We start from the raw sequence: 21,310 nt of genomic DNA, 5'->3' as shown, positions 1-21,310 counted from the left end.
TAGGCCCAAGTCAAGGTGCTGCTGTCGAAACAATAATACACATCAACTCACGCTTGTCTTCTTGTGTCTTGCAGACGTCGGTGAGGAATATCTTCGTCCTGACGAACAGGAAGTGAAGTCTCCTCATGTTAAAAAGGAGGAGGAGCATCCTTACATCAAAGAGGAAGAAAAGCCTCTTTTTGTCAAAGAGGAGGAGGTTGAGGATGATGTCACCAAGTCACCACTGATCTTCGCCCCTTTAAAGAGTGAAGATGAAGTCAAGGGTGAGTGTGAGGAGGACAGAGAGGCGGAGCTTCCAAGCAGCAACTCAACTCCTCAACACATGACGACAGAAGGTGATGCAAACCACTGGCGACCACCGCAAGCACAAAGTAATGACATAAGGTCTAAAGATAGGCCGATATGTTTTTTTCAGGTTCAATACCGATTATTAGTTGGGTGATAACCGATATTTGAAGCTGATATTCATTTTCATGGCGCATATTGGCGTCAACATTTTCTAAAATACATTGTATCGTCTTAAAAAGTTAAATGGAAACTTAAGCAAGTTATTTCCACAGCTCTCTAGTTCTCTACAGTAAATATTTTCACGCCAAAATTTAAAAATACCTGAAATCTTAAACTTTCACATTTCAATGTCGAACAAAAACAAATGGTTCAAAAGATTCCTAGGGTCAGTAGCATCTCTTATAAAGTTAACTGAAAATGTAAATATATAGCTCCCTGAGATTAAAATGGTTTTACATTTACCTTATTTCGGCCGTCAGATAAAAAAAAAAAAAAAGAGCTCATACCGATATTGACCAAAATGCCCAATATCGGCCTGTATCGGTCTATCTCTTATAAGGTCCCACTCTCCTCAAGATGATGATGATGATAATGAATATGCTATCGGTGATAGGGCATGAGCTCAAAATGGAGTTTGAAAGCGCACACAACACACACTGGGGCAAAACCTTTTTCCTGCTCAGATTGGGGCAAAAGTTTCTCTCAAAAGTCAACTTTAGCAATGAACAAAAGAACACACACTGGTGCAAAACCTTTCCGTAGATCAAAGTGATCCATGTGTGGGGTTGAGTCGCCCAAATATATATATATTTTTTGATGGGTCATGGTTCCAACAATCAAAGTCCCTACTCTCTCACCCTCTCCTTGCGTCCCTGCCGCTGCCCCCTGCCCTTCTTGTCGTCCCCTTCCCTCCTCCCTTCCCCCTCCCCAATACGCCTTCCTTCCCCTCCCCTGGGCCGGGGGCTCCATCCATGGCCCGGGTCTCGGTGCTATGGGGGCCGGCGGGGGTGGCTGGGGTTTGGTGTCGTGCCCGCCCCGCTCCGGTGGGCGTCCTGACACCTCGGGCGGGACCCAGTATCCGGGGGGCGAGCCCTATCGCCCCGCCGGGCGGGTCCCATATGCCCGCCGGGGTCCTGGTGGGGTGGGTGGGGGCTTGGTGGGCCGGTGCGCCTCCTGCCCCCGCCCGCTTGGGGAGGGCCCCGCTGGTCACTCCTTAACTCACTACACTAGGTTTGCACAATACACTTTTATAGACATATAGGGCACATAACTCACTTTAGGGGGTGGGGTAGGGTGGAAACACCGTCTTCACCCTACAACTCCCCTCCAATTTTAATACACCACACAACTTGTGGGTGGGGGGGGGGGCTTGTGGAGGAGCCATCGGTTGGGGGCCGCAGTATAGAGCAGTGCTGCGGTCCCCTGTCCGTGTCGCATCTACCGAAACTCAGACACAATCTGTTTCCTCCTCAGGTTATTGAATCGGTGGAGGCTGGTGTCTGCGGATCTCACGCGGCTTCGTCTGTCCTTCCTTCCTTTTCTCGGTCTCTCCTTTGGTCTCTTGAGGCCTCCCTGATTTTATGTTTTTTGGATTTGTTGGGGTCTGGATGTTTCTTGGGCTGGGGAGGAGTTCTGGTGGGGGGTGTCTGGTCGGTGCTGGATTTCGCCTTCCTTGGTTTTCTTCGGTCCCCTCGGGTCTCCTGGTGTTCGGTTTAGGTGAACGGTATGAGATTTTTTCTAATAGGTTTTCTGGTGAGCTAACAAATACACGCACGCACGCACGCACGCACATACACATACTCACCCACACACACACACACACAAAACATTTTTTTATATATATATATATATATATATATATATATATTAAAAAAAAAAAAAAAAAAAAAAAAAGAGCATTGATGATGACATTTCCGAATGAACAATACTGAGCTCTTAAGAAAAAAAAAAGAGAAAAAAAAAAAAGTCCCTACTCTCGGTCCCAGACTCTTGGTGTTCCTCTTCTCTTCCTTCCTACAAACACACATTCCTCCTCTCCTGCTTTGACCAACAGTAGTCCAGTTTCCACCGGCACCCTGTAGGTCAACAGCACCCATGGCGGTCGTTGTTAACCCGGGCCTCGACCGATCTGGTATAGAAGTCATATATTTGATTCACATGTATGTTTGATTTGGCCAACGTTTTTACGTCGGATGCCCTTCCTGACACAACCCTCTGTATTTATCCGGGCTTGGGACCGGCACAAGAAGACATTGGCTTGTGCCCCCTTGCAGGTACATTAATACACTTAAATGCAACATTTAAATGAATCTGATTAGTTGATTAATTGATTGGATAATTGATAAATTAATCGATTTTAAAAATATTCAATAGATACAGCACTAAGCACGTACTAAGTGTGAATGGGTGGCCTTTCTTTTGGTGTTTTCACAGATGGACGTAGCTAGAAAGGGGCATTAGTGCCATTGTGCGCCGTTAGGAGATGCGATGTAGCCGACTGTCAGCCAATCGCTGTGGCATCCTCATTTGCATGAAAATCAAGACGGCCCGGAGCGCAGGCTTGACATTGTGGAATCAAATCGACTCACTGGGCTCGGAGAGATGAGATTGGTGCATCTTAAAAGCCAGGCTTGTGCGGTTCCCGTCGGAGGGTGTCCATTTTAGATCTGATCATGTGCGGGATTGTGTCGCCAACCGTCTTAAAAAAAAAATCACCGATGGTTCGGTTCAAGTCGGGTTCTGACGCATCGCACCCTGTGCGGTGAGCCCAAGTCAAGGTGCCACTGTAGAAACAATAATACACAACATCATCTTGCAGACATTTACAAGCGGTTATGAATAAAACAAATGTGCACATTTAGGCCGTTTCGTCGAGACCACGTAGCGGCCGGTTAGAAACAATAATACACAACATCAAGGCGCGCTAGAGATTTGACTTAACTCGACCAAATGTATGTTTGCCTTCTTGTGTCCCGCAGACGTTGGTGAGAAATATCTTCGTCCTGAGGAACAGGTGGTGAAGTCTCCTCATGTGAAACAGGAGGAAGAAGAGCATCCTTACATCAAAGAGGAAGAAAAGCCCCTTTTCGTCAAAGAGGAGGAGTTTGAGGATGATGTCACCAAGACACCACTGACCTTTGCCCCTTTTAAGAGTAAAGATGAAGTCATGGGTGAGAGTGAGGAGGACAGAGGGGCGGAGCCTCCGAGCAGCTCAACTCCTCAACACATGGAGACAGAAGGTGATGCAGACCAATGGGGATCATCACTAGCACAAAGTGATGACATAAGGTCACAGTCTGCTGACACTGACGATGATGAATACGCTAAAGGTGATCATGCTGACAACAACCGCTGTTCTCAGTGTGCGAAAACATTCAGTTCAAAGAAGAGTTTGAAAGTTCACCTGAGAAAACACACTGGAGAAAAACCTTTTTCTTGCTCAGACTGCGGCAAAAGCTTCTCTCAGAAGGGAACTTTAACAATACACAAAAGAACACACACTGGAGAAAAACCTTTTTCCTGCCCAGACTGTGGCAAAAGCTTCTCTAACAAGGGACATTTAACAATACACAAAATAACACACACTGGAGAAAAACCTTTTTCCTGCCCAGACTGTGGCAAAAGCTTCTCTCAGAAGGGACATTTAAAAATACACAAAAGAACACACACTGGAGAAAACCCTTTTTCTTGCCCAGACTGTGGCAAAAGCTTCTCTGACAAGGGACATTTAAAAATACACAAAAGAACACACACTGGAGAAAAACCTTTTTCTTGCCCAGACTGTAGCAAAAGCTTCTCTGACAAGGGACATTTAAAAATACACAAAAGAACACACACTGGAGAAAAACCTTTTTCTTGCCCAGACTGTAGCAAAAGCTTCTCTCACAAGGGAAATTTAACAAGACATACAAGTACACACACTGGAGAGAAATCTTTTTCCTGCTCAGATTGTTGCAAAAGCTTCAATGACAAGAGTACTTTAACAATACACAAAAGAACACACACCAGAGAGAAACCTTATTCCTGTTCAGACTGCGGCAAAAGCTTCAATGACAAGAGTACTTTAACAATACACAAAAGAACACACACCAGAGAGAAACCTTATTCCTGTTCAGACTGCGGCAAAAGCTTCAGTAACAATAGTGCATTAAGAAAACACAAAATAACCCACACTGGAGAAAAAGCTTTTTCCTGCCCAGACTGTGGCAAAAGCTTCTCTGACAAGGGAAATTTAAAAAGCCACTCAAGAACACATGCTGGGAAGAAACCATTTAGTTGCAGTGTTTGTGCTAAAAGATTCTCTAGTAAAAAGCTTGTTGAGACACACAAGTGTGCTGGTGAGAAAAGCAGCCATCTTTAAAGCTTAAAAAGATGAAGGGAGTGAGTCTGGTGTGCTGTAAATGATTTTGAATAAAATAGAGAGGGAGGAAATAAGTGATCCTGCTTATTTAAAAAATGTTCATACTTAGGAATTAATAAGTCTTTGATTTTTATGGCAACTTTATTTTAACAGTGATAGACAGAATATCAGGAAAAAATTGAAAGAATGACATGGGGGGGGGGGTTGCATTTTGTTGAGGGAGATCATTAACCAGCTCCTCTCGTGTCGTCCTTCGCTGATCTCGACCTTTTTCATATTGATTGAAAATAATAATAACAATATGTTGTATGTGCCTCCACTAGTCTAAAGACGTCATTCAGGTTAATATTGCGTTTATCTTGAACATTGCTCCAGTTCCAAGTGTCAGCGGCTACGACAATGACCTCAAATCATGTCGGATATCTTTTGCAGTGAAAAAGTATTTGCCCTCCTCTCAAATTCTCACTTTTATTGCAGTTTCCCCACTTGAATGATTAAAATCATCAAACAAATGTCAATGTCAAAGATAATCCAAATAAACATGCAATGCAGTTTTTTTAAAGTGGAGATTTTATTTTTCAAGGACAAAACACTATTCAAAGCTGCCTGGCCCTGTCAAAAGTATTCACGTTCATTACGTTCATAGATATGAGGGTTTCAGAAGACTTAAGAAGAATCAACTCCAGCTTTACTTAAAAGTGTAAACGTAATGCTTTCAAAGCTACTCAAACTATAAACTATGAATATGAAATGTTTTTAAAGTTTTCTTTTAATGTGTTTAAACGCCAATGTATGCTTTAGTAATATTGTAAGCTACTTTTGTTTTCTCTGCTTTGCTTCCGAATGTCGTTAACGGTTGTGTTTGTTGACGTTTGTAGGTGTTGTGTATTTGCTTATGTGAAGCACATTGAGTTGCCTTGTGTATGAAATAGAAATAAAATATAGAAGAAAAAGCCACCTTGCCATTTTCCCAAATTAGCGTGGAAAATACCTTCAGGGACACACAAAGCCAGATGTGCAGTATGGCCACGTTCGGAGTTTTTTAAGTCTCGGCTTAAGACCCACTTTTATTCCTTGGCTTTTAGTTCAGCATGAATTGTGTGGTCCGCGTGGTTTTTTTATTTAATTTTATTCTTATTTTTGGGGGGGTTTAAATATATTTTTATTGTATTTATTCCTTTATTTTACTTATTGTATTTTAGTAACTTATTGACTTTTTTAAAATTATTGTTGGTTTTTACTAGATTTCATGTGTATGTATGATAATATGTGGATCTCAATGTGCAGCACTTTGGAAACACTTGTTTATAAAATGTGCTGTAGACATAAAGTGGATTGGATTAGTTTAAAAATGATCACATTAAGTAAACAAACAGTACAATGCAAATGCAATACATTTGTACTTCTGAGCATTAGGGGAGCGTAAGATATGATAAGTGTGCTCGACTCGAAGTGCAATGGCGTGTCATCACTAACCTTTATTAGAAGGTAAGTGTTGCATTCAAACCTTGCAGCAGGAATTTGTGAAAGCCACAGATGACAAAACTGGCCAAAAGTACAAATATTGCATATATCAGTAATATATCAGATACTGCATCAAATGTTTGCTACTAGCTAATGCCAGTACTAGAGCAATAAATTAAACTCATAACATGTGATGGTTAAATCGCATCCCTGATAATAAACGTTCAGTTTACGGTACCTCAAAATGCTTGTTCATCTTGATGGCAAATTTTTAATCTGCACATTCACCACAATAAATCCAATTTAAACTTTACATATCGGGAACAACAGACTGAAAAAGGGAGAAATGAGACCTCGCAGTTTTATGTCTTTGTAACTGCAACAAAAATGGCGACATCTGTCGATGACTTGATGACAGTGCTTGCTTTGAAGCCGACAATCTCCAGCAGCCAATCATATCGCAGCGGGGGCGTGTCCTGCCTGACTTCCGACGCAGGTCTACTTTCGTTTCTTCACGTAACCAGACGCCCTCCGCTAAATCATTATTTTCGATTCCGTGCTGAACCGACTACAACCTCCAAACAGGACGTTAATCCCTACTTTGATGGACTACGACACCATTGATCAAATCTCAGCGTGTGAATGAACTCGTTTCGGTGCGCGTTGATGCTTCTCGCCCTACTTAGCTTAGCTTAGCTCAGTTTAGCTCGCTAGCTGCTAGCAAAGAGAAGCACATAACACGTCGTCTAGAAGAGATCAAGTGTGACTTTGTTGGCATTATTGTGCTAAAATGTTTGCAATTACGACACCAAAGTACGAGGAGGAATTATTTGGAGTAGAAGAAGAGAACGAGCAACATCTTGAAATGCTGGACGATGTTTGCGAGGAGCCTCGAGTTGTGCTACACACAGCAGGTTTGTACACTTCTTACTCTCCCTTGCTTAGCACTAGGACTACTATATAGCGTTAAAAATATCAAAATGCAGTCCTCATTACTGTACACAGTAAAATAATTCCAGCCATTATGTTATTGTAACTTAAGTGCATACTACGTTTTCACACATCAATACGTTTTCAATTGATAACATATGATCAAATGTGAATAACTCTTTGAAGTGAGTTTTACAACAAAATACAATTTGAATACGTTAACTTGACTCTATGTGCTAAGCTTAAAAGTAGAAGCCGCATCTTGTAGCCACAAAGCCATGTTAATGCACCACACATATTGTGCCTGAAAGTTACATTTGTTATATATAGAATCTGATATGTCCTTCAAGCAATCAATCAATCAAAACTTTATTCATAACACACACACACACAATAGAATATATGAATGCATAAATGGCTGGCTTCAGATCAGGAGAGGAGACATCACAATATGCTTTGCTAGAATAACTGTGCCTTTTATTACCAGCAAACAGCAATAAACACTTTTATATTGTGCTAGAATAATTGTAAGTTTTATTCCCCGCAGACAGTCATCAATGCCTGTGCTTTGCTCGAATGATTGTACCTTTTATTCCCCGCAAACAGCAATCAATACACTAGAACGTTTAGCATTATAATATGATCATCATCAGCGCTTACCTTGACACTAGACCGGGGAGCCTACGGTCCGGGTGAAGCGAGCTGCAACAACGGCTGGGCAATCGTACGTGTTCCACAGCGGACTCCGTCCGGACCGTGTGCCGCTCCGTCTTTTATTCGTTAGCAAAAAGTTGTGAGCGTGAGAAACCGGGCTGTCCAAGCCCTCTCCCAGACACTCTCGAAAACATGTTTGCGAAGCAGGGAAGGCTGTAGTATAAACAAGGTATTCACTCCCAGGCTGATTCCGCCCTTTATTCACAAATTGTTGGGCACCTGGATTCGTACAACAGTTCAGGACAACAACATATCCTTATATAAGAGGTTACATGAGGACATATCAAACCATGGTTATTTTCCCTTCAAACTCCCTTAAGTGAATCACAATCAATCTAGCTTGTGAGGTTAAGGTAAGAGGGCTCAAAGACAAAAAAAAAAAAAAACTGTGAAAATATCAAATAGATCAATAATATATATATATATATATATATATATATATAGTTAGATAAGATCGAAGCAAAAGTAACTTCATTTAAATATAAAGAAAGGTACATTAACTCTTTGACTGACAGACGTTTTCAGAAAAGGGATTCTGTGAGTGCCAGCCGATTTAAGCATTTTGACTGATCTTTCAAGGTCCATAGAATATTTTCTGTTTGTACTATGGAAACACACATACTACCAAATGAAAGATTGAACTCTCATCTTTCATCAGAAAAAAAAGTTTGTTTCTACCTTATTGCGTTCTTCAGTAATCAACAATAGAATATGGTTAGTTTCACCCAAATGCTCTTGTTTTGGACCAAAATACGGAGAAATCAAGCTTTTAGTGGAACTATATTATTTCATGCACTCTAGTGAAATTTACACTTCTTTTTGTCCATGAATGATGCCACAAACACCTAAACAGTGCTTTACTTCTATAAAACACTACCACCAAGAATGAAAAAGTGTTTTTTGATAGCAAAATATGTTTATTTACATTCAACAGTGTAACAATTTGACTAAACTATTTACAAATGTGTGCAACTGTGGTACTATTTACAATTATGTTGGATGTTTCAACGACAGTTTTTCTTTTTGTGCAACACTCCCCTGCGTGCAAGGAGACGCAACAGGATTTGCACAACACATTAGTTTCACTGCGATTGCCTCTTCGCGTGCAGAAGCTACACTTTCTTGCCGGCCGTTTTTTCCGGGGAATAGCAAGTATATACTGCAGTGTGTGTTGCCATCAAGTCTACTATCAGGATCATGCTACGGTTACGTTACGGTGGTGTTACGTCTGGCTTCCTCATGTCCTTCAGTTGCTATACCGGGTGGCAAGAGATGTTCTGATCCATCTTATCCACTCCATTCATGGTGGCATCGTAGTCCAGAACCAGTGTCTTCTCCGTGATCAGACTGTACCCGCTCCTCCGATGAATATGCATTGGACTCGGGGTACTCTCCATCGTCCGGTTGTGCTCCGCGTTTTCCAGCGTTAGCATCGCTAGCCGGTGAGGCTTTATGACGTGACCATCGTCGCGCGTCAACGCTTCCAACTTCGGTGTCAAGCTCGGAGTCACCATCATCATCATCATCATCATCAATGTGCATTGGTCGATGCTTTTCGACTACTCTCCATCGTCCGATCGAATGTCTGCTTGTGCAGAAGTGCTCGGTCGGTTGTGCTCCGCGTTTTCCGGCGTTAGCATCGCTAGCCGGTGAGGCTTTACTACGTGATTATAATGGCCGCGTCAACGCTTCCAACTTCGGCGTCAAGCTCGGAGTCACCATCATCATCATCGTCGGCATCAATGCGCTTTTTAGTATTGATTTCCGTCTTTGAAAAAAATGCTCAAGCTTGAGCTGCTTGCAACCGGTCGCCATTGTTGCTTCATCAGCCATTGTCCCCTCAACACTCTAGCTCCGCCTCACGTCTTCGACTGACGCCCACCCAATCTTGTCCAAAGAGAGTCATCGCTGCCATCTAGGGGCCAAAACGAGTCATTATACTAACTAGATCTGCTTGATACTTTCAGCACAGCTGCCCAAGGCTTTCCTACACCCGTTTCCAAAAAAAACAAAACAAAAAACATAGTGAACGTTTTTTAACGTCTTCGGCGCCCCTCCGTAGGTTTTTTCTAAACGTTATATAACGTTTTTGGCAGTAAAAGAGTTAATATGAACTAAAATCTACATTTAAAAAAACTTGTCTTGAGCCTGCTCTTAAAATCTTGAACGTTCTTTGGGGCCCTGAGTTCCTCCGGCAGACTGTTCCAAAGGCGAGCGAAGGCTGTAGCACTGAAAGGACGCCGTGAGTGTACTTGTTTTTCAACATTTTGCCACGTTACGACCACAAAAACAAATGTATTTATTGAAATTTAATCTGAACAATGAACACAAGCTAGGTTAGATGGAGAGCGTTTGTGAAACACAATCTTAAGAATAATTGTTGATTTTTTTGGTTGCTCAATGAATATTTGCTGATTTTTTTTTTCTATCTCCTCTCCGGCGCCCTGCAACTACGTTTAAGGTTATTTACCTCCTCATTTCTCCTTGGATCCATGGACCTTGGGTCTATGTTTTTTGTTGTCACTGGGGCAACTGTATCAAGTGCCAGTTGTAGTTTTTTAAATGGTCAAGAATAAAATCACAGGGGGGCAGGTAAGACAAGTGGAGGATATTTGTTTAAAACCTCGATTTATTTGGAGATATATTATATTATATTATATTATATTATATTATATTATATTATATTATATTATATTATATTATATTATATTATATTATATTATATTATATTATATTATATTATATTATATTATATTATATTATATTATATTATATTGACTCTCTGGGCAAATTGACTCTCTGGGCTTTGAGAGATGAGATTGGCACGCCTTAAAAGTCAATTCAGCTCTGACGGTGCCCCCCCCAATGGTCCGGTTCGATTTGGGTTTCTGATGCGTACCGTGTGCGATAGGCCCAAGTCAAGGTGCTGCTGTCGAAACAATAATACACATCAACTCACGCTTGTCTTCTTGTGTCTTGCAGACGTCGGTGAGGAATATCTTCGTCCTGACGAACAGGAAGTGAAGTCTCCTCATGTTAAAAAGGAGGAGGAGCATCTTTACATCAAAGAGGAGGAGGTTGAGGATGATGTCACCAAGTCACCACTGATCTTCGCCCCTTTAAAGAGTGAAGATGACGTCAAGGGTGAGTGTGAGGAGGACAGAGAGGCGGAGCTTCCAAGCAGCAACTCAACTCCTCAACACATGACGACAGAAGGTGATGCAAACCACTGGCGACCACCGCAAGCACAAAGTAATGACATAAGGTCTAAAGATAGGCCGATATGTTTTTTTCACCCGCTCCTCCGATGAATATGCATTGGACTCGGGGTACTCTCCATCGTCCGGTTGTGCTCCGCGTTTTCCAGCGTTAGCATCGCTAGCCGGTGAGGCTTTATGACCCTGACCATCGTCGCGCGTCAACGCTTCCAACTTCGGCGTTTTGTTTTCGTGCTACTACTAGCATTCTCTGCTAGCGACATGTCATGATTACGTGAAGAAGTGCAGACTTATAACCAGGGTTGGAAGGGTTGCTTTTAAGGGTCTCATATTATTCTTTCAACATTCTAAAATACTTCTCAAATGTGTAAAAGACATGTCTGTGACATGCATTCATCAAAATTGACTTTGGATCTAATATTTTTGCTGTCCCTCAATCAGCCAAAAAAACGCTCTGTTCAAAACAGACTGTTTTAGGGTTGTGTCACTTTTATGTAAATAGCTGCACCAGGCCATGTCTAGGCCACACCCTTCTCTCTCGAAGGGGCAGTGGTTTCTGTCATGGTAGTGATAGAAAACTTTCTTTGTTTTCTTGTGTGTTAAAATAAAACTCAAAGTTGAGATCGGTGAAGAGGTTTTCTTGCAAGAGATCTTTATTCAGAAATTTCTGATGCCATGAAGGATCCTTACTGAATCAGCATCGGTTCCTAAATGTGCCCCCCTTCTGGGCTCATCCCAACTTATACAAAAACAGCTCGTATCTTAGTCCACTCCAGATGTAGGAAAATAATTGGTCCCGGCACTTCTTGGACCGGATAATTTATGGACAGAAACTCTGCTTGCACTTTCAAACATATACTCCTTTAGATAAGAACAGAAACCTTATTAGACATTCCTTTCCCAGGGAATGGAACAAAGACACTATACATCGAATAACATTTGAATTAACTGTTTTCTTATTACTACACAGCTATAACTAAATTCAAAACGGTTAAAATATCAATTGAAACAGTAAAAAATGTTAACAATGTTAACAGTAGCCATGTGCTAATGTTGTGAATGGCAGCGACTGGCCATGGCAGCAGAAGAAAAGAAAAATACAGACATGTCTCTTACACATTTGAGAACTATTTCAATATGTGGAAAAGTGGCATAACGTTTTACCATAAGGAAAAGTCGCATAACGTTACTACAGAGACTATGTTGTAGCGTTAGTTTGTGATTGTTTAGGCAACGGTTATTTTTGCCGTAACCGGCAAATCTCCCACAAACGTTATTTTGGCGTGCAATGTCTCACATTTGCCGTGAATGCTTCTAGATATTTACAAGCGGTTATGAATAAAACAAATGTGCACATTTAGGCCGTTTCGCCGAGACCGCTTAGCGGCCGGTTAGAAACAATAATACACAACATCAAGGCGCGCTTGAGATTTGACTTTACTAGACCAAATGTATGTTTGCCTTCTTGTGTCCCGCAGACGTTGGTGAGAAATGTCTTTGTCCTGAGGAACAGGTGGTGAAGTCTCCTCATGTGAAACAGGAGGAAGAAGAGCATCCTTACATCAAAGAGGAAGAAAAGCCCCTTCTCGTCAAAGAGGAGGAGTTTGAGGATGATGTCACCAAGACACCACTGACCTTTGCCCCTTTTAAGAGTAAAGATGAAGTCATAGGTGAGAGTGAGGAGGGCAGAGGGGCGGAGCCTCCAAGCAGCAGCTCAACTCCTCAACACATGGAGACAGAAGGTGATGCAGACCAATGGGGATCATCACTAGCACAAAGTGATGACATAAGGTCACAGTCTACTGACACTGACGATGATGAATACGCTAAAGGTGATCATGCTGACAACAACCGCTGTTCTCAGTGTGCGAAAACATTCAGTTCAAAAGGGAGTTTGAAAGTTCACCTGAGAAAACACACAGGAGAAAAACCTTTTTCCTGCTCAGACTGTGGCAAAAGCTTCTATGACAAGAGAAATTTAACAAAACACAAAAGAACACACACTGGAGAGAAACCTTTTTCCTGCTCAGACTGTGGCAAAAGCTTCTATGACAAGAGAAATTTAACAAAACACAAAAGAACACACACTGGAGAGAAACCTTTTTCCTGCACAGACTGTGGCAAAAGCTTCTCTGACAAGGGAAATTTAACAAAACACAAAAGAACACACACTGGAGAGAAACCTTTTTCCTGCTCAGACTGTGGCAAAAGCTTCTCTGACAAGGGAACTTTAACAAAACACAAAAGAACACACACTGGAGAGAAACCTTTTTCCTGCCCAGACTGTGGCAAAAGCTTCTTTGACAAGGGAACTTTAACAAAACACAAAAGAACACACACTGGAGAGAAACCTTTTTCCTGCCCAGACTGTGGCAAAAGCTTCTTTGACAAGGGAACTTTAACAATACACAAAAGAACACACACTGGAGAGAAACCTTTTTCCTGCCCAGACTGTGGCAAAAGCTTCTTTGACAAGGGAACTTTAACAAAACACAAAAGAACACACACTGGAGAGAAACCTTTTTCTTGCTCAGACTGCGGCACAAGCTTCTCTCAGAAGGGAAATTTAAAAATACACAAAAGAACACACACTGGAGAGAAACCTTTTTCCTGCTCAGACTGTGGAAAAAGCTTCAACACCAAGTCATATTTAACAATACACAAAAGAACACACACTGGAGAAAAACCGTTTTCCTGCTCAGACTGTGGCAAAAACGTCTCGAATAAGTCAGATTTAACAAAACACACAAAATCACACGCTGTGAAGCAACCATTCAGTTGCAGTGTTTGTGCTAAAAGATTCTCCCGTAAAAAGCTTATTGAGAGACACGAGTGTGCTGATGAGAATAGCAGCGATCTTTGAAGCTTAAAAATGAAGGGAGTGAGTCTGGTATGCTGTAAAAGTGTAAATGATTTTGCTTAAAATACAGTGGGGAAAATGTATATTATATAAGTGAATATATATGTATATCTATTTTTTGATATAGGGATAATGATAGTGAATATTCACTAAAACCGCTAAGCCATTTTGTAGATGGGTAGAATCTGTGAATGATTTTAAAAGATACTTCTTTGGTCCCACTGCTCACCTTTTTTACCCCTGACCCGTTTCCAATGCCTGATATGTCATTTCAAAACTTAGTATTTATTCAACCACTAAAGCTCAACTACTCAAAAGTGTCGTCACAGCGTCATGCTCATTCATCCCTGCACTTTATAAATAAAATTAACCATAAAATAGAAAGTGGATTTCTTATCAATGATATAAGTGATCATCTTCCGGTCTTTGCAATTTTTCAAGAATATTTTGATTTAAAAAATAAGATCAACAATAATTTACACATCAGAAACAAGACTAAGAACACAACGGCTGCCTTTAAGCTGGATTTAGAAAAACATAATTGGTCTGACGTCTATTCAAATGATGATCCCAATATCGCATACAATGCATTTCAGTCTACCATTATCTCTTTATACAATAAACATTGTCCATTAATAAAAGTCACAAGAAAATATAAAGGTCTAAATAAGCCATGGATGACGAAGGGGATCGAGAATGCATGTAAAAAGAAAAACATTTTATACAAAAGATTTATTACATTGAAAACTATGGAAGCTGAAATAAAGTACGAGACCTACAAAAAATTAACTATTGAATATTATACGAACAAGTAAGAAAGATCATTACCATGCATTAGAGCAGAATAAAAGCAACACACAAGAAATATGGAAAATACTAAATCATGTAAATAAAAAAAGCTTAAAAAAATAGATTATCCAGAATATTTCATAAAAGATAAAAATATTGTGTTTGAAAAAATTTCAGACATAGCTAATAATTTAACTCTTTGACCGCCATAAACGTTATAAAACGTTTAGCATAAACCTAGGGAAGGGCGCCGAGGACGTTAAAAGACGTCCCCTATGTTTTTTTTTTTTTTTTTTTTAAATCGGGTGCAGGAAAGCCTTGGGCAGCTGTGCTGAAAGTATCAGGCAGATCTGATTAGTAAAAGACTCGTTTTGGCCCCTAGAGGGCAGCGATGACTCTCTTTGCACAAGGTTGGATGGGCCGCCCACCGTGGGCGTCAGTAGAAGACGTGAGGCGGAGCTAGAGTGTTGAGGAGACAATGGCTCATGAAGCCCACAATGGCTGACCAATCAACCGGTTGCAAGCAGCTCACGCTTGAGCATTTTTTTCAAAGACGGAAAGCATCAATCAATACTAAAAAGCGCATTGATGTCGACGATGATGATGACTCCGAGCTTGACGCCAAAGTTGGAAGCCTTGACGCGACTGTTATGATCACGTAGTAAGCCTCACCGGCTAAGCGCGGCTAGCGCTGCTAAGGCCGGAAAACGCGCACAATAGCCGACCGGGTACTTCTACACAATCGGACATTCGATCGGGCGATGGAGAGTTGGCATCGACCAATGCAGATTGATGATGATGATGATGATGACTCCGAGCTTGACGCCAAAGTTGGAAGCCTTGACGCGACTGTTATGATCACGTAGTAAGCCTCACCGGCTAAGCGCGGCTACCGCTGCTAACGCCGGAGCTTTCACATGCGGACATTTTGTCGGACAATGAAGAGTACCCCGAGTCCAATGCATATTCATCGGAGGAGCGGGTACAGTCTGATCACGGAGAAGACACTGTTTCTGGACTACGATGCCACCATGAATGGAGTGGATAAAATGGATCAAAACATCTCTTACAACCCGGTGTAGCAACTGAAGGACACGAGGAAGCGAGACGTAACGAAACCGTAGCATGATCCTGATATTAGACTTGATGGCAACACACACTGCAGTATATACTTGCTATTCCCCGGAAAAAACGGCCTGCAAGAAAGTGGAGCACGCGAAGAGGCAATCTGTTGTGCAAATGCTGTTGCGTCTTCTTGCACGCAGGAGAGTGTTACAAAAAGAAAAACTGTCGTTGAAACATCCACATATTTGTAAATAGCACCACAGTTGCACACATTTGTAAATAGTTTGCCAAATTGTTGTCAAATTGTTACACTGTTGAATGTAAATAAACGTATTTTGCTATCAAAAAACACTTTTTCATTCTTGGTGGTAGTGTTTTATAGAAGTAAAGCACTATTTAGGTGTTTGTGGCATCATTCATGGACAAAAAGAAGTGTAAAATTCACTAGAATGCATGAAATAATATTGTTTCACTAAAAGCTTGATTTCTCCGTATTTTGGTCCAAAACAGGCGAAATTGGGTCAAACTAACCATTTTCTATTGTTGATTACTAAAGAACGGAATAAGGTAGAAACAAACTTTTTTTTCTGATGAAAGATGAGAGTTCAATCTTTCATTTGGTAGTACGTGTGTTTCCATAGTCCAAACAGAACATTTTCTGTGGACCTGTAAAGATCAGTCAAAATGCTTAAATCGGCTGGCACTGACGGCATCCCTTTTCTGAAAACGTCTGGCAGTCAAAGAGTTAAATGAGAATTTTGTTAATGTTGGCAGTAATTTGGCAGAAGAAATCCCTGAGCCACAAAACAAATGTCAAATAGATAAGCACATTAAAAATAATTCATCCACTATGTGGCTTAATGCTGTTAATGATACAGAAGTATTAAATTAGTAGAAAGTATTATAAAATATGTTGTGCAACCTTTTTCATATATATGTAATTTGTCGTTTAAAGCGGTATATTTCAATCATGAAAATAGCAAAAGTTATTCCTATTCATAAAAATAGAGAAAGACACATATTCACTAATTATAGAGCAATATCACTGCTGCCACAGTTCTCAAAAATTCTCGAAAAATTATTTTCATATCGACTGGGCGATTTTATTGAGAAACATAAGCTTTTAAGTGAAAATCAAAATGGGTTTAGAGAAAAACGGACCACCTCAATGGCAGTCATGGAACTCGTAGAAACCATATCTACTAACATACATAATAAAACATTTACTGTTGGAATTTTTATAGATTAAAAAAAAAAGCATTTGATACTATAGATCATTCTATACTAATGAATGAATTAGAAAGATATGGCATAAGAGGTTTGGCATATAAATGGATGAAAAGTTATTTGGATAATAGATATCAGTACTTACAGTTTAACAACATACAATCAAAACACTTGCAGATTACTCATGGAGTCCCCCAAGGGTCTGTGCTAGGCCCCAAATTATTTATATTGTATATAAATGATATCTGTTGTGTCTCAAAAATATTCAAAAGTGTATTATTCGCCGATGACATAACTCTCTACTGTTCAGGAGAAAACCTGAAGCAGCTTCTGACTGCCGTGGAGAATAAATTGAACACATTAAAAAACTGGGTTGACTTAAATAAATTATTAAACTTAAACAAAACCAAGTTTATAGCTTTTGTTACTAGACAAACCACACAACAGGTCAAAATTATGGTAAATTCAATTGAAATCGAAAGAGTGTATGAAAATAAATTTTTGGGAGTAGTTATTGATGAAAAATGATGTTGGAAGTCACACATAGAAAATGTCAAAAGGAAAATGTCCAAAATGATAGGGATACTCTCTAAAACTAATCAGAAATCATTCTACACATGATATTGTTCATTATTATTACCATATCTGACCTATTGTGCGGAAATCTGGGGAAACGCATATAAAACAAATACCCATCCTGTTTTCAAATTGCAAAAAAGAGCCATAAGAATTATAAATCGATCAAAATATACAGAACCAACTCTCTTTTCTCTCAGTTCTCTATTTATTAAATCAAATACAATGAAATTTTACGACTTAGTTGAATTTAAAATAGTACAAATAATGTATAAAGTACACAACCATCTACTCTGCCACAGTACTCAGAAGCTGTTTGAAATGAGAGAGAGTCCTTAAAACATAAGTGTCTACAAAAAACATCAAAACAAGAACAAATATTAAGCAAAGGTGTTCATTTGTGGAATGATTTTGGAACTGACCTGAAAAGATGTCTGTCCCTTGCTGAATTCAAAAAAAAAAGTTTAAAAGCAAAGTTCCAGAAAATTACTTACATCAGTCGTGAGCTGTTAAAAATGTATATATGCTGTAATTTTATATGAGTTTATAGAGTTTATATAAGGTGTCGTTAGGCGTTGTGGAGGGTGAGTAATTCATTGAGGTTGGCCACCATGTACAAAGTGCAATATTGGCTAGGCATTCATTATCCTTTTGGTAGCTTGGAGCATGCTGATCTTTTTTATTTTATTTATTTTTGCCTATATTTGGTCCACAACAGCTGTCAATCATTGTTCAAGTTTGCCGTTTACTCAAAGTGGCAGATACGTTTTCTATCATGCCAAAATGGCTGCACTCAGACCATTTTGGGACGCGTGACGTCAACGACTAAGACCATTTTGGGACGCGTGACGTCAACGTCAGGATCTCCATGTGCAGTGCTGCAATACTCCTGGTTGGGAAACACTGCATTAGACAACCTAATCCAAAATAGTGTTGAAGGCCCGATTTGACTGACGCGAGACAGACTAAGAGTTGGCCCCTCTACATTGAGCAAACTAATATTCACAAAAGCAAATACTTTTTTCAATATCTTTTAAAGTAATATAATTTTATGTGCATGGCTGTACAGAGTACCGTAAAATCGTGTTTCTAAATAAAAATGCGCGGTTCAATTTGCAGATGGCGACATCTGTCGGTGACTTGATGACAGCGCTCCATACACGATCGAAGCTTCCAGCAGCCAATCATATCGCAGTGTGGGCGTGTCCTCGACTTCTCGCACGTCTGCTTTCGCTTCTTCACGTAACCAGACGCCCTCCGCTAAATTATTCTTTCCGATTTGGTGCTGAAGTGACTGCAGCCTCCACACAGGACGCCCATCGCTACTTTGAAGGACTACAACATCATTTATTAAGTCTTTGTGGCCGGATCAACTCGTCTCGGTGCACGTTGAAGATTCGCGGCTTAGTTAGCTTAGCTTATTTTAGCTTGCTAGCCGCTAACAAGGAGACGCGTTTGGTAATCGCGACACATCGACAACTAAACATCAAGTGTGACTTTTTGGGCGTTATTGTGCCAACATGTGTGCAAGAACGACACCGAAGTACGAGGAGGAACTTTTTGGAGTAAAAGAAGAGAAGGAGCAACATCTTCGACTTCAACTGCTGGGCAATGTTTGCACGCAGCCTCGTGTTGTGCTACGCAGAGCAGGTTTGTACACTTCTTAGCTCGCCTACTTCGTGAAGAACTTGTTTCTATCGTTAAAATAATATCCATGTGTTTGTAGTTCAATAGAATCCTACAGAGCCCCAAAGGCTAGTGATGAATACATGGGTATGAACTGAACTACGTAAACAGGCAGAACAAAAAAGGAGGAGTGGCTCTGTATGTTGATGAAGGATTAGAATACAAAAAAAGTGGAGAAGATGAATGCCATTATTCTGGAAATTTGTATGGAAAAAAGGGAAGAATATATTGGTTGGTTGTGTATACAGAGCTCCGGGGTCTGATATTGAATTATTTAATAATTGTAGGGAGATAATGTTTTCCAGCGATGAAAAAAAACAAGGACGTGTTAGTTTGCAGGGATTTCAATTTGGATCTTTTAAATCCTAATAAGCATGAACTAACTGATGAATTTATCGATGTAATGTTTAGTATGAGTTTATTTCCTTTAATCACAAAACCAAGCAGGGTAACATCTTATTCCGCCACACTAATTGATAATATATTTACTCACTGTATGGATAATACCTCGATTTGTGGATTACTTCTGAATGACATCAGTGAACATCTGCGACTGTTTGTGAGGTATGATTGGAATTTTGTTATTGTCTGTGAATCTTAATGTGTTTAACTATAAAAGAATAAGAACAGAAGAATCTATTGACAGCTTAAGAAATGAATTACTGATAACAGAGAGAATAGTATACGAGGAGACTGACATTAACAAATCATATGAAACATTCCTGCGAATATTTAAAGCATTATTTGATAAGCATTGTCCAAGAAAATGTTACTACCAGAAGAAAAGATACACAGAAAAAACATGGATCACGAAAGGGCTACAAAATGCATGCAAAAAAAAGAACACATTATACAGGAAATTCTTAAAATTAAGAACTGTAGAAGCAGAAAAGAAATATAAGATAAGTTAATTAATATTATGAGAAAATCTAAGAAAGATTACTATAATTGGACAAGAATAAAACCAACAAAAGGGATATGGAACGTGTTATTATCTGGAATGGTTCAACAAAAAGTTTTCCTGAATATTTTATTGAGGATAGCAAAACATAAATAATATGAATGATGTGGGTTTAATCGATTTTTTTGTAAGTGTGGGGCCCAAACTGGCAGAACAAATTGCAAACCTACAGCCGGAAGAAGGGTTGGGGAGGGTCGGGAGCTTTATTGATAGCAACCACAGCTCAATGTTTTTAAATCCTGCAACTGAAAAAGAGATTCTTGATATTGTTGGCAAATGCAAGGGCAACATTTCCACAGACTGGAACGACATTGATATGTTTTTGATTAAGAAAGTAATTGATGTAATTGTAAAGCCATTAACCTATATGTGTAATTTGTCCTTGTCATCGGGTGTATTCCCAGATCAAATGAAAACTCTCTACTTTCTCAATTCTCGAACATTTTAGACATTTTTTTTGCAAATAGCCTAGATAATTTCATTGAAGAGTATGAATTGATAAATTACAGGTCAATATGGATTGAGACCAAAGAGGTCCACGTGGAAGAAATAACCAGTTCTCTGGACCCCCAAAAAATGTAGCAGGAGTATTTGTAGATTTAAAAAAGGCATTTGACACAATAGATCATCATGTACTAGTTAGGAAACTTGAAAAATATGGAATTAAAGGAGTTACACTCAACTGGCTGACAAATTAGCTATCTAATACATAATATTCACATGACGTCACCGACCCCCACCTATCGACCCAGCGGACCTTTCGTGGGGCAAACGACTAGCAAGACAACGCAACCAAATGCTGAGCGCTCGCAAGTTACAAGTTACTTTGATTCATTCATTTGTTCATTCGTTCCGGATTTTCACGCACCGCTTCATAATGGTGCATAATTGGGCGAACAAAGATGTGAAATGAAACTTCTAAATAGTATTCACATGCCGTCATTTGCCCAACATTGTGTGCCGGTCCATGGAATGTCGAATGGGAACGGCAAAGAAGTGTCCGGAATTACAAAGATACTTCGGAAGGATTCAATAGTGACAGCACTAAGCACGTACTAAGTGTGAATGGGTGGCCTTTCTTTTGGTGTTTTCACAGATGGGCGTAGCTAGAAAGGGGCATTAGTGCCATTGTGCGCCGTTAAGAGATGCGATGTAGCCGACTGTCAGCCAAT

The 21,310-nt window shown here is 40.1% G+C and overlaps 2 protein-coding genes across 2 annotated transcripts in view; both read left to right on the top strand.

Moving 5' to 3' along the window:
* Positions 1–14,872, top strand: part of LOC147180349 (uncharacterized) — a 39,015-nt gene extending 24,143 nt beyond the window's left edge. The window contains exon 2 of the mRNA XM_086071133.1: positions 12,645–14,872. Within this exon, the coding sequence (XP_085927259.1) occupies positions 12,645–13,837 (1,193 nt within the window). The 3' untranslated portion in view covers positions 13,838–14,872. The remainder of the gene's footprint in view (positions 1–12,644) is intronic.
* Positions 3,515–4,768, top strand: LOC147180350 (uncharacterized). Its single transcript, XM_086076641.1, has one exon. The coding sequence runs from the start codon at positions 3,515–3,517 to the stop codon at positions 4,646–4,648; it is 1,134 nt and encodes a 377-aa protein (XP_085932767.1). The 3' UTR covers positions 4,649–4,768.
* Positions 14,873–21,310: the final 6,438 nt, after the last annotated feature.

This window comes from Leptonotus elevatus, chromosome 1 (genome assembly GCF_054856555.1).
Source record: "Leptonotus elevatus isolate MCC_2025b chromosome 1, RoL_Lele_1.0, whole genome shotgun sequence".
In the NCBI taxonomy this organism is placed as follows: Eukaryota; Metazoa; Chordata; class Actinopteri; order Syngnathiformes; family Syngnathidae; genus Leptonotus; species Leptonotus elevatus.
This window is presented reverse-complemented; position numbering and strand designations above follow the sequence as displayed.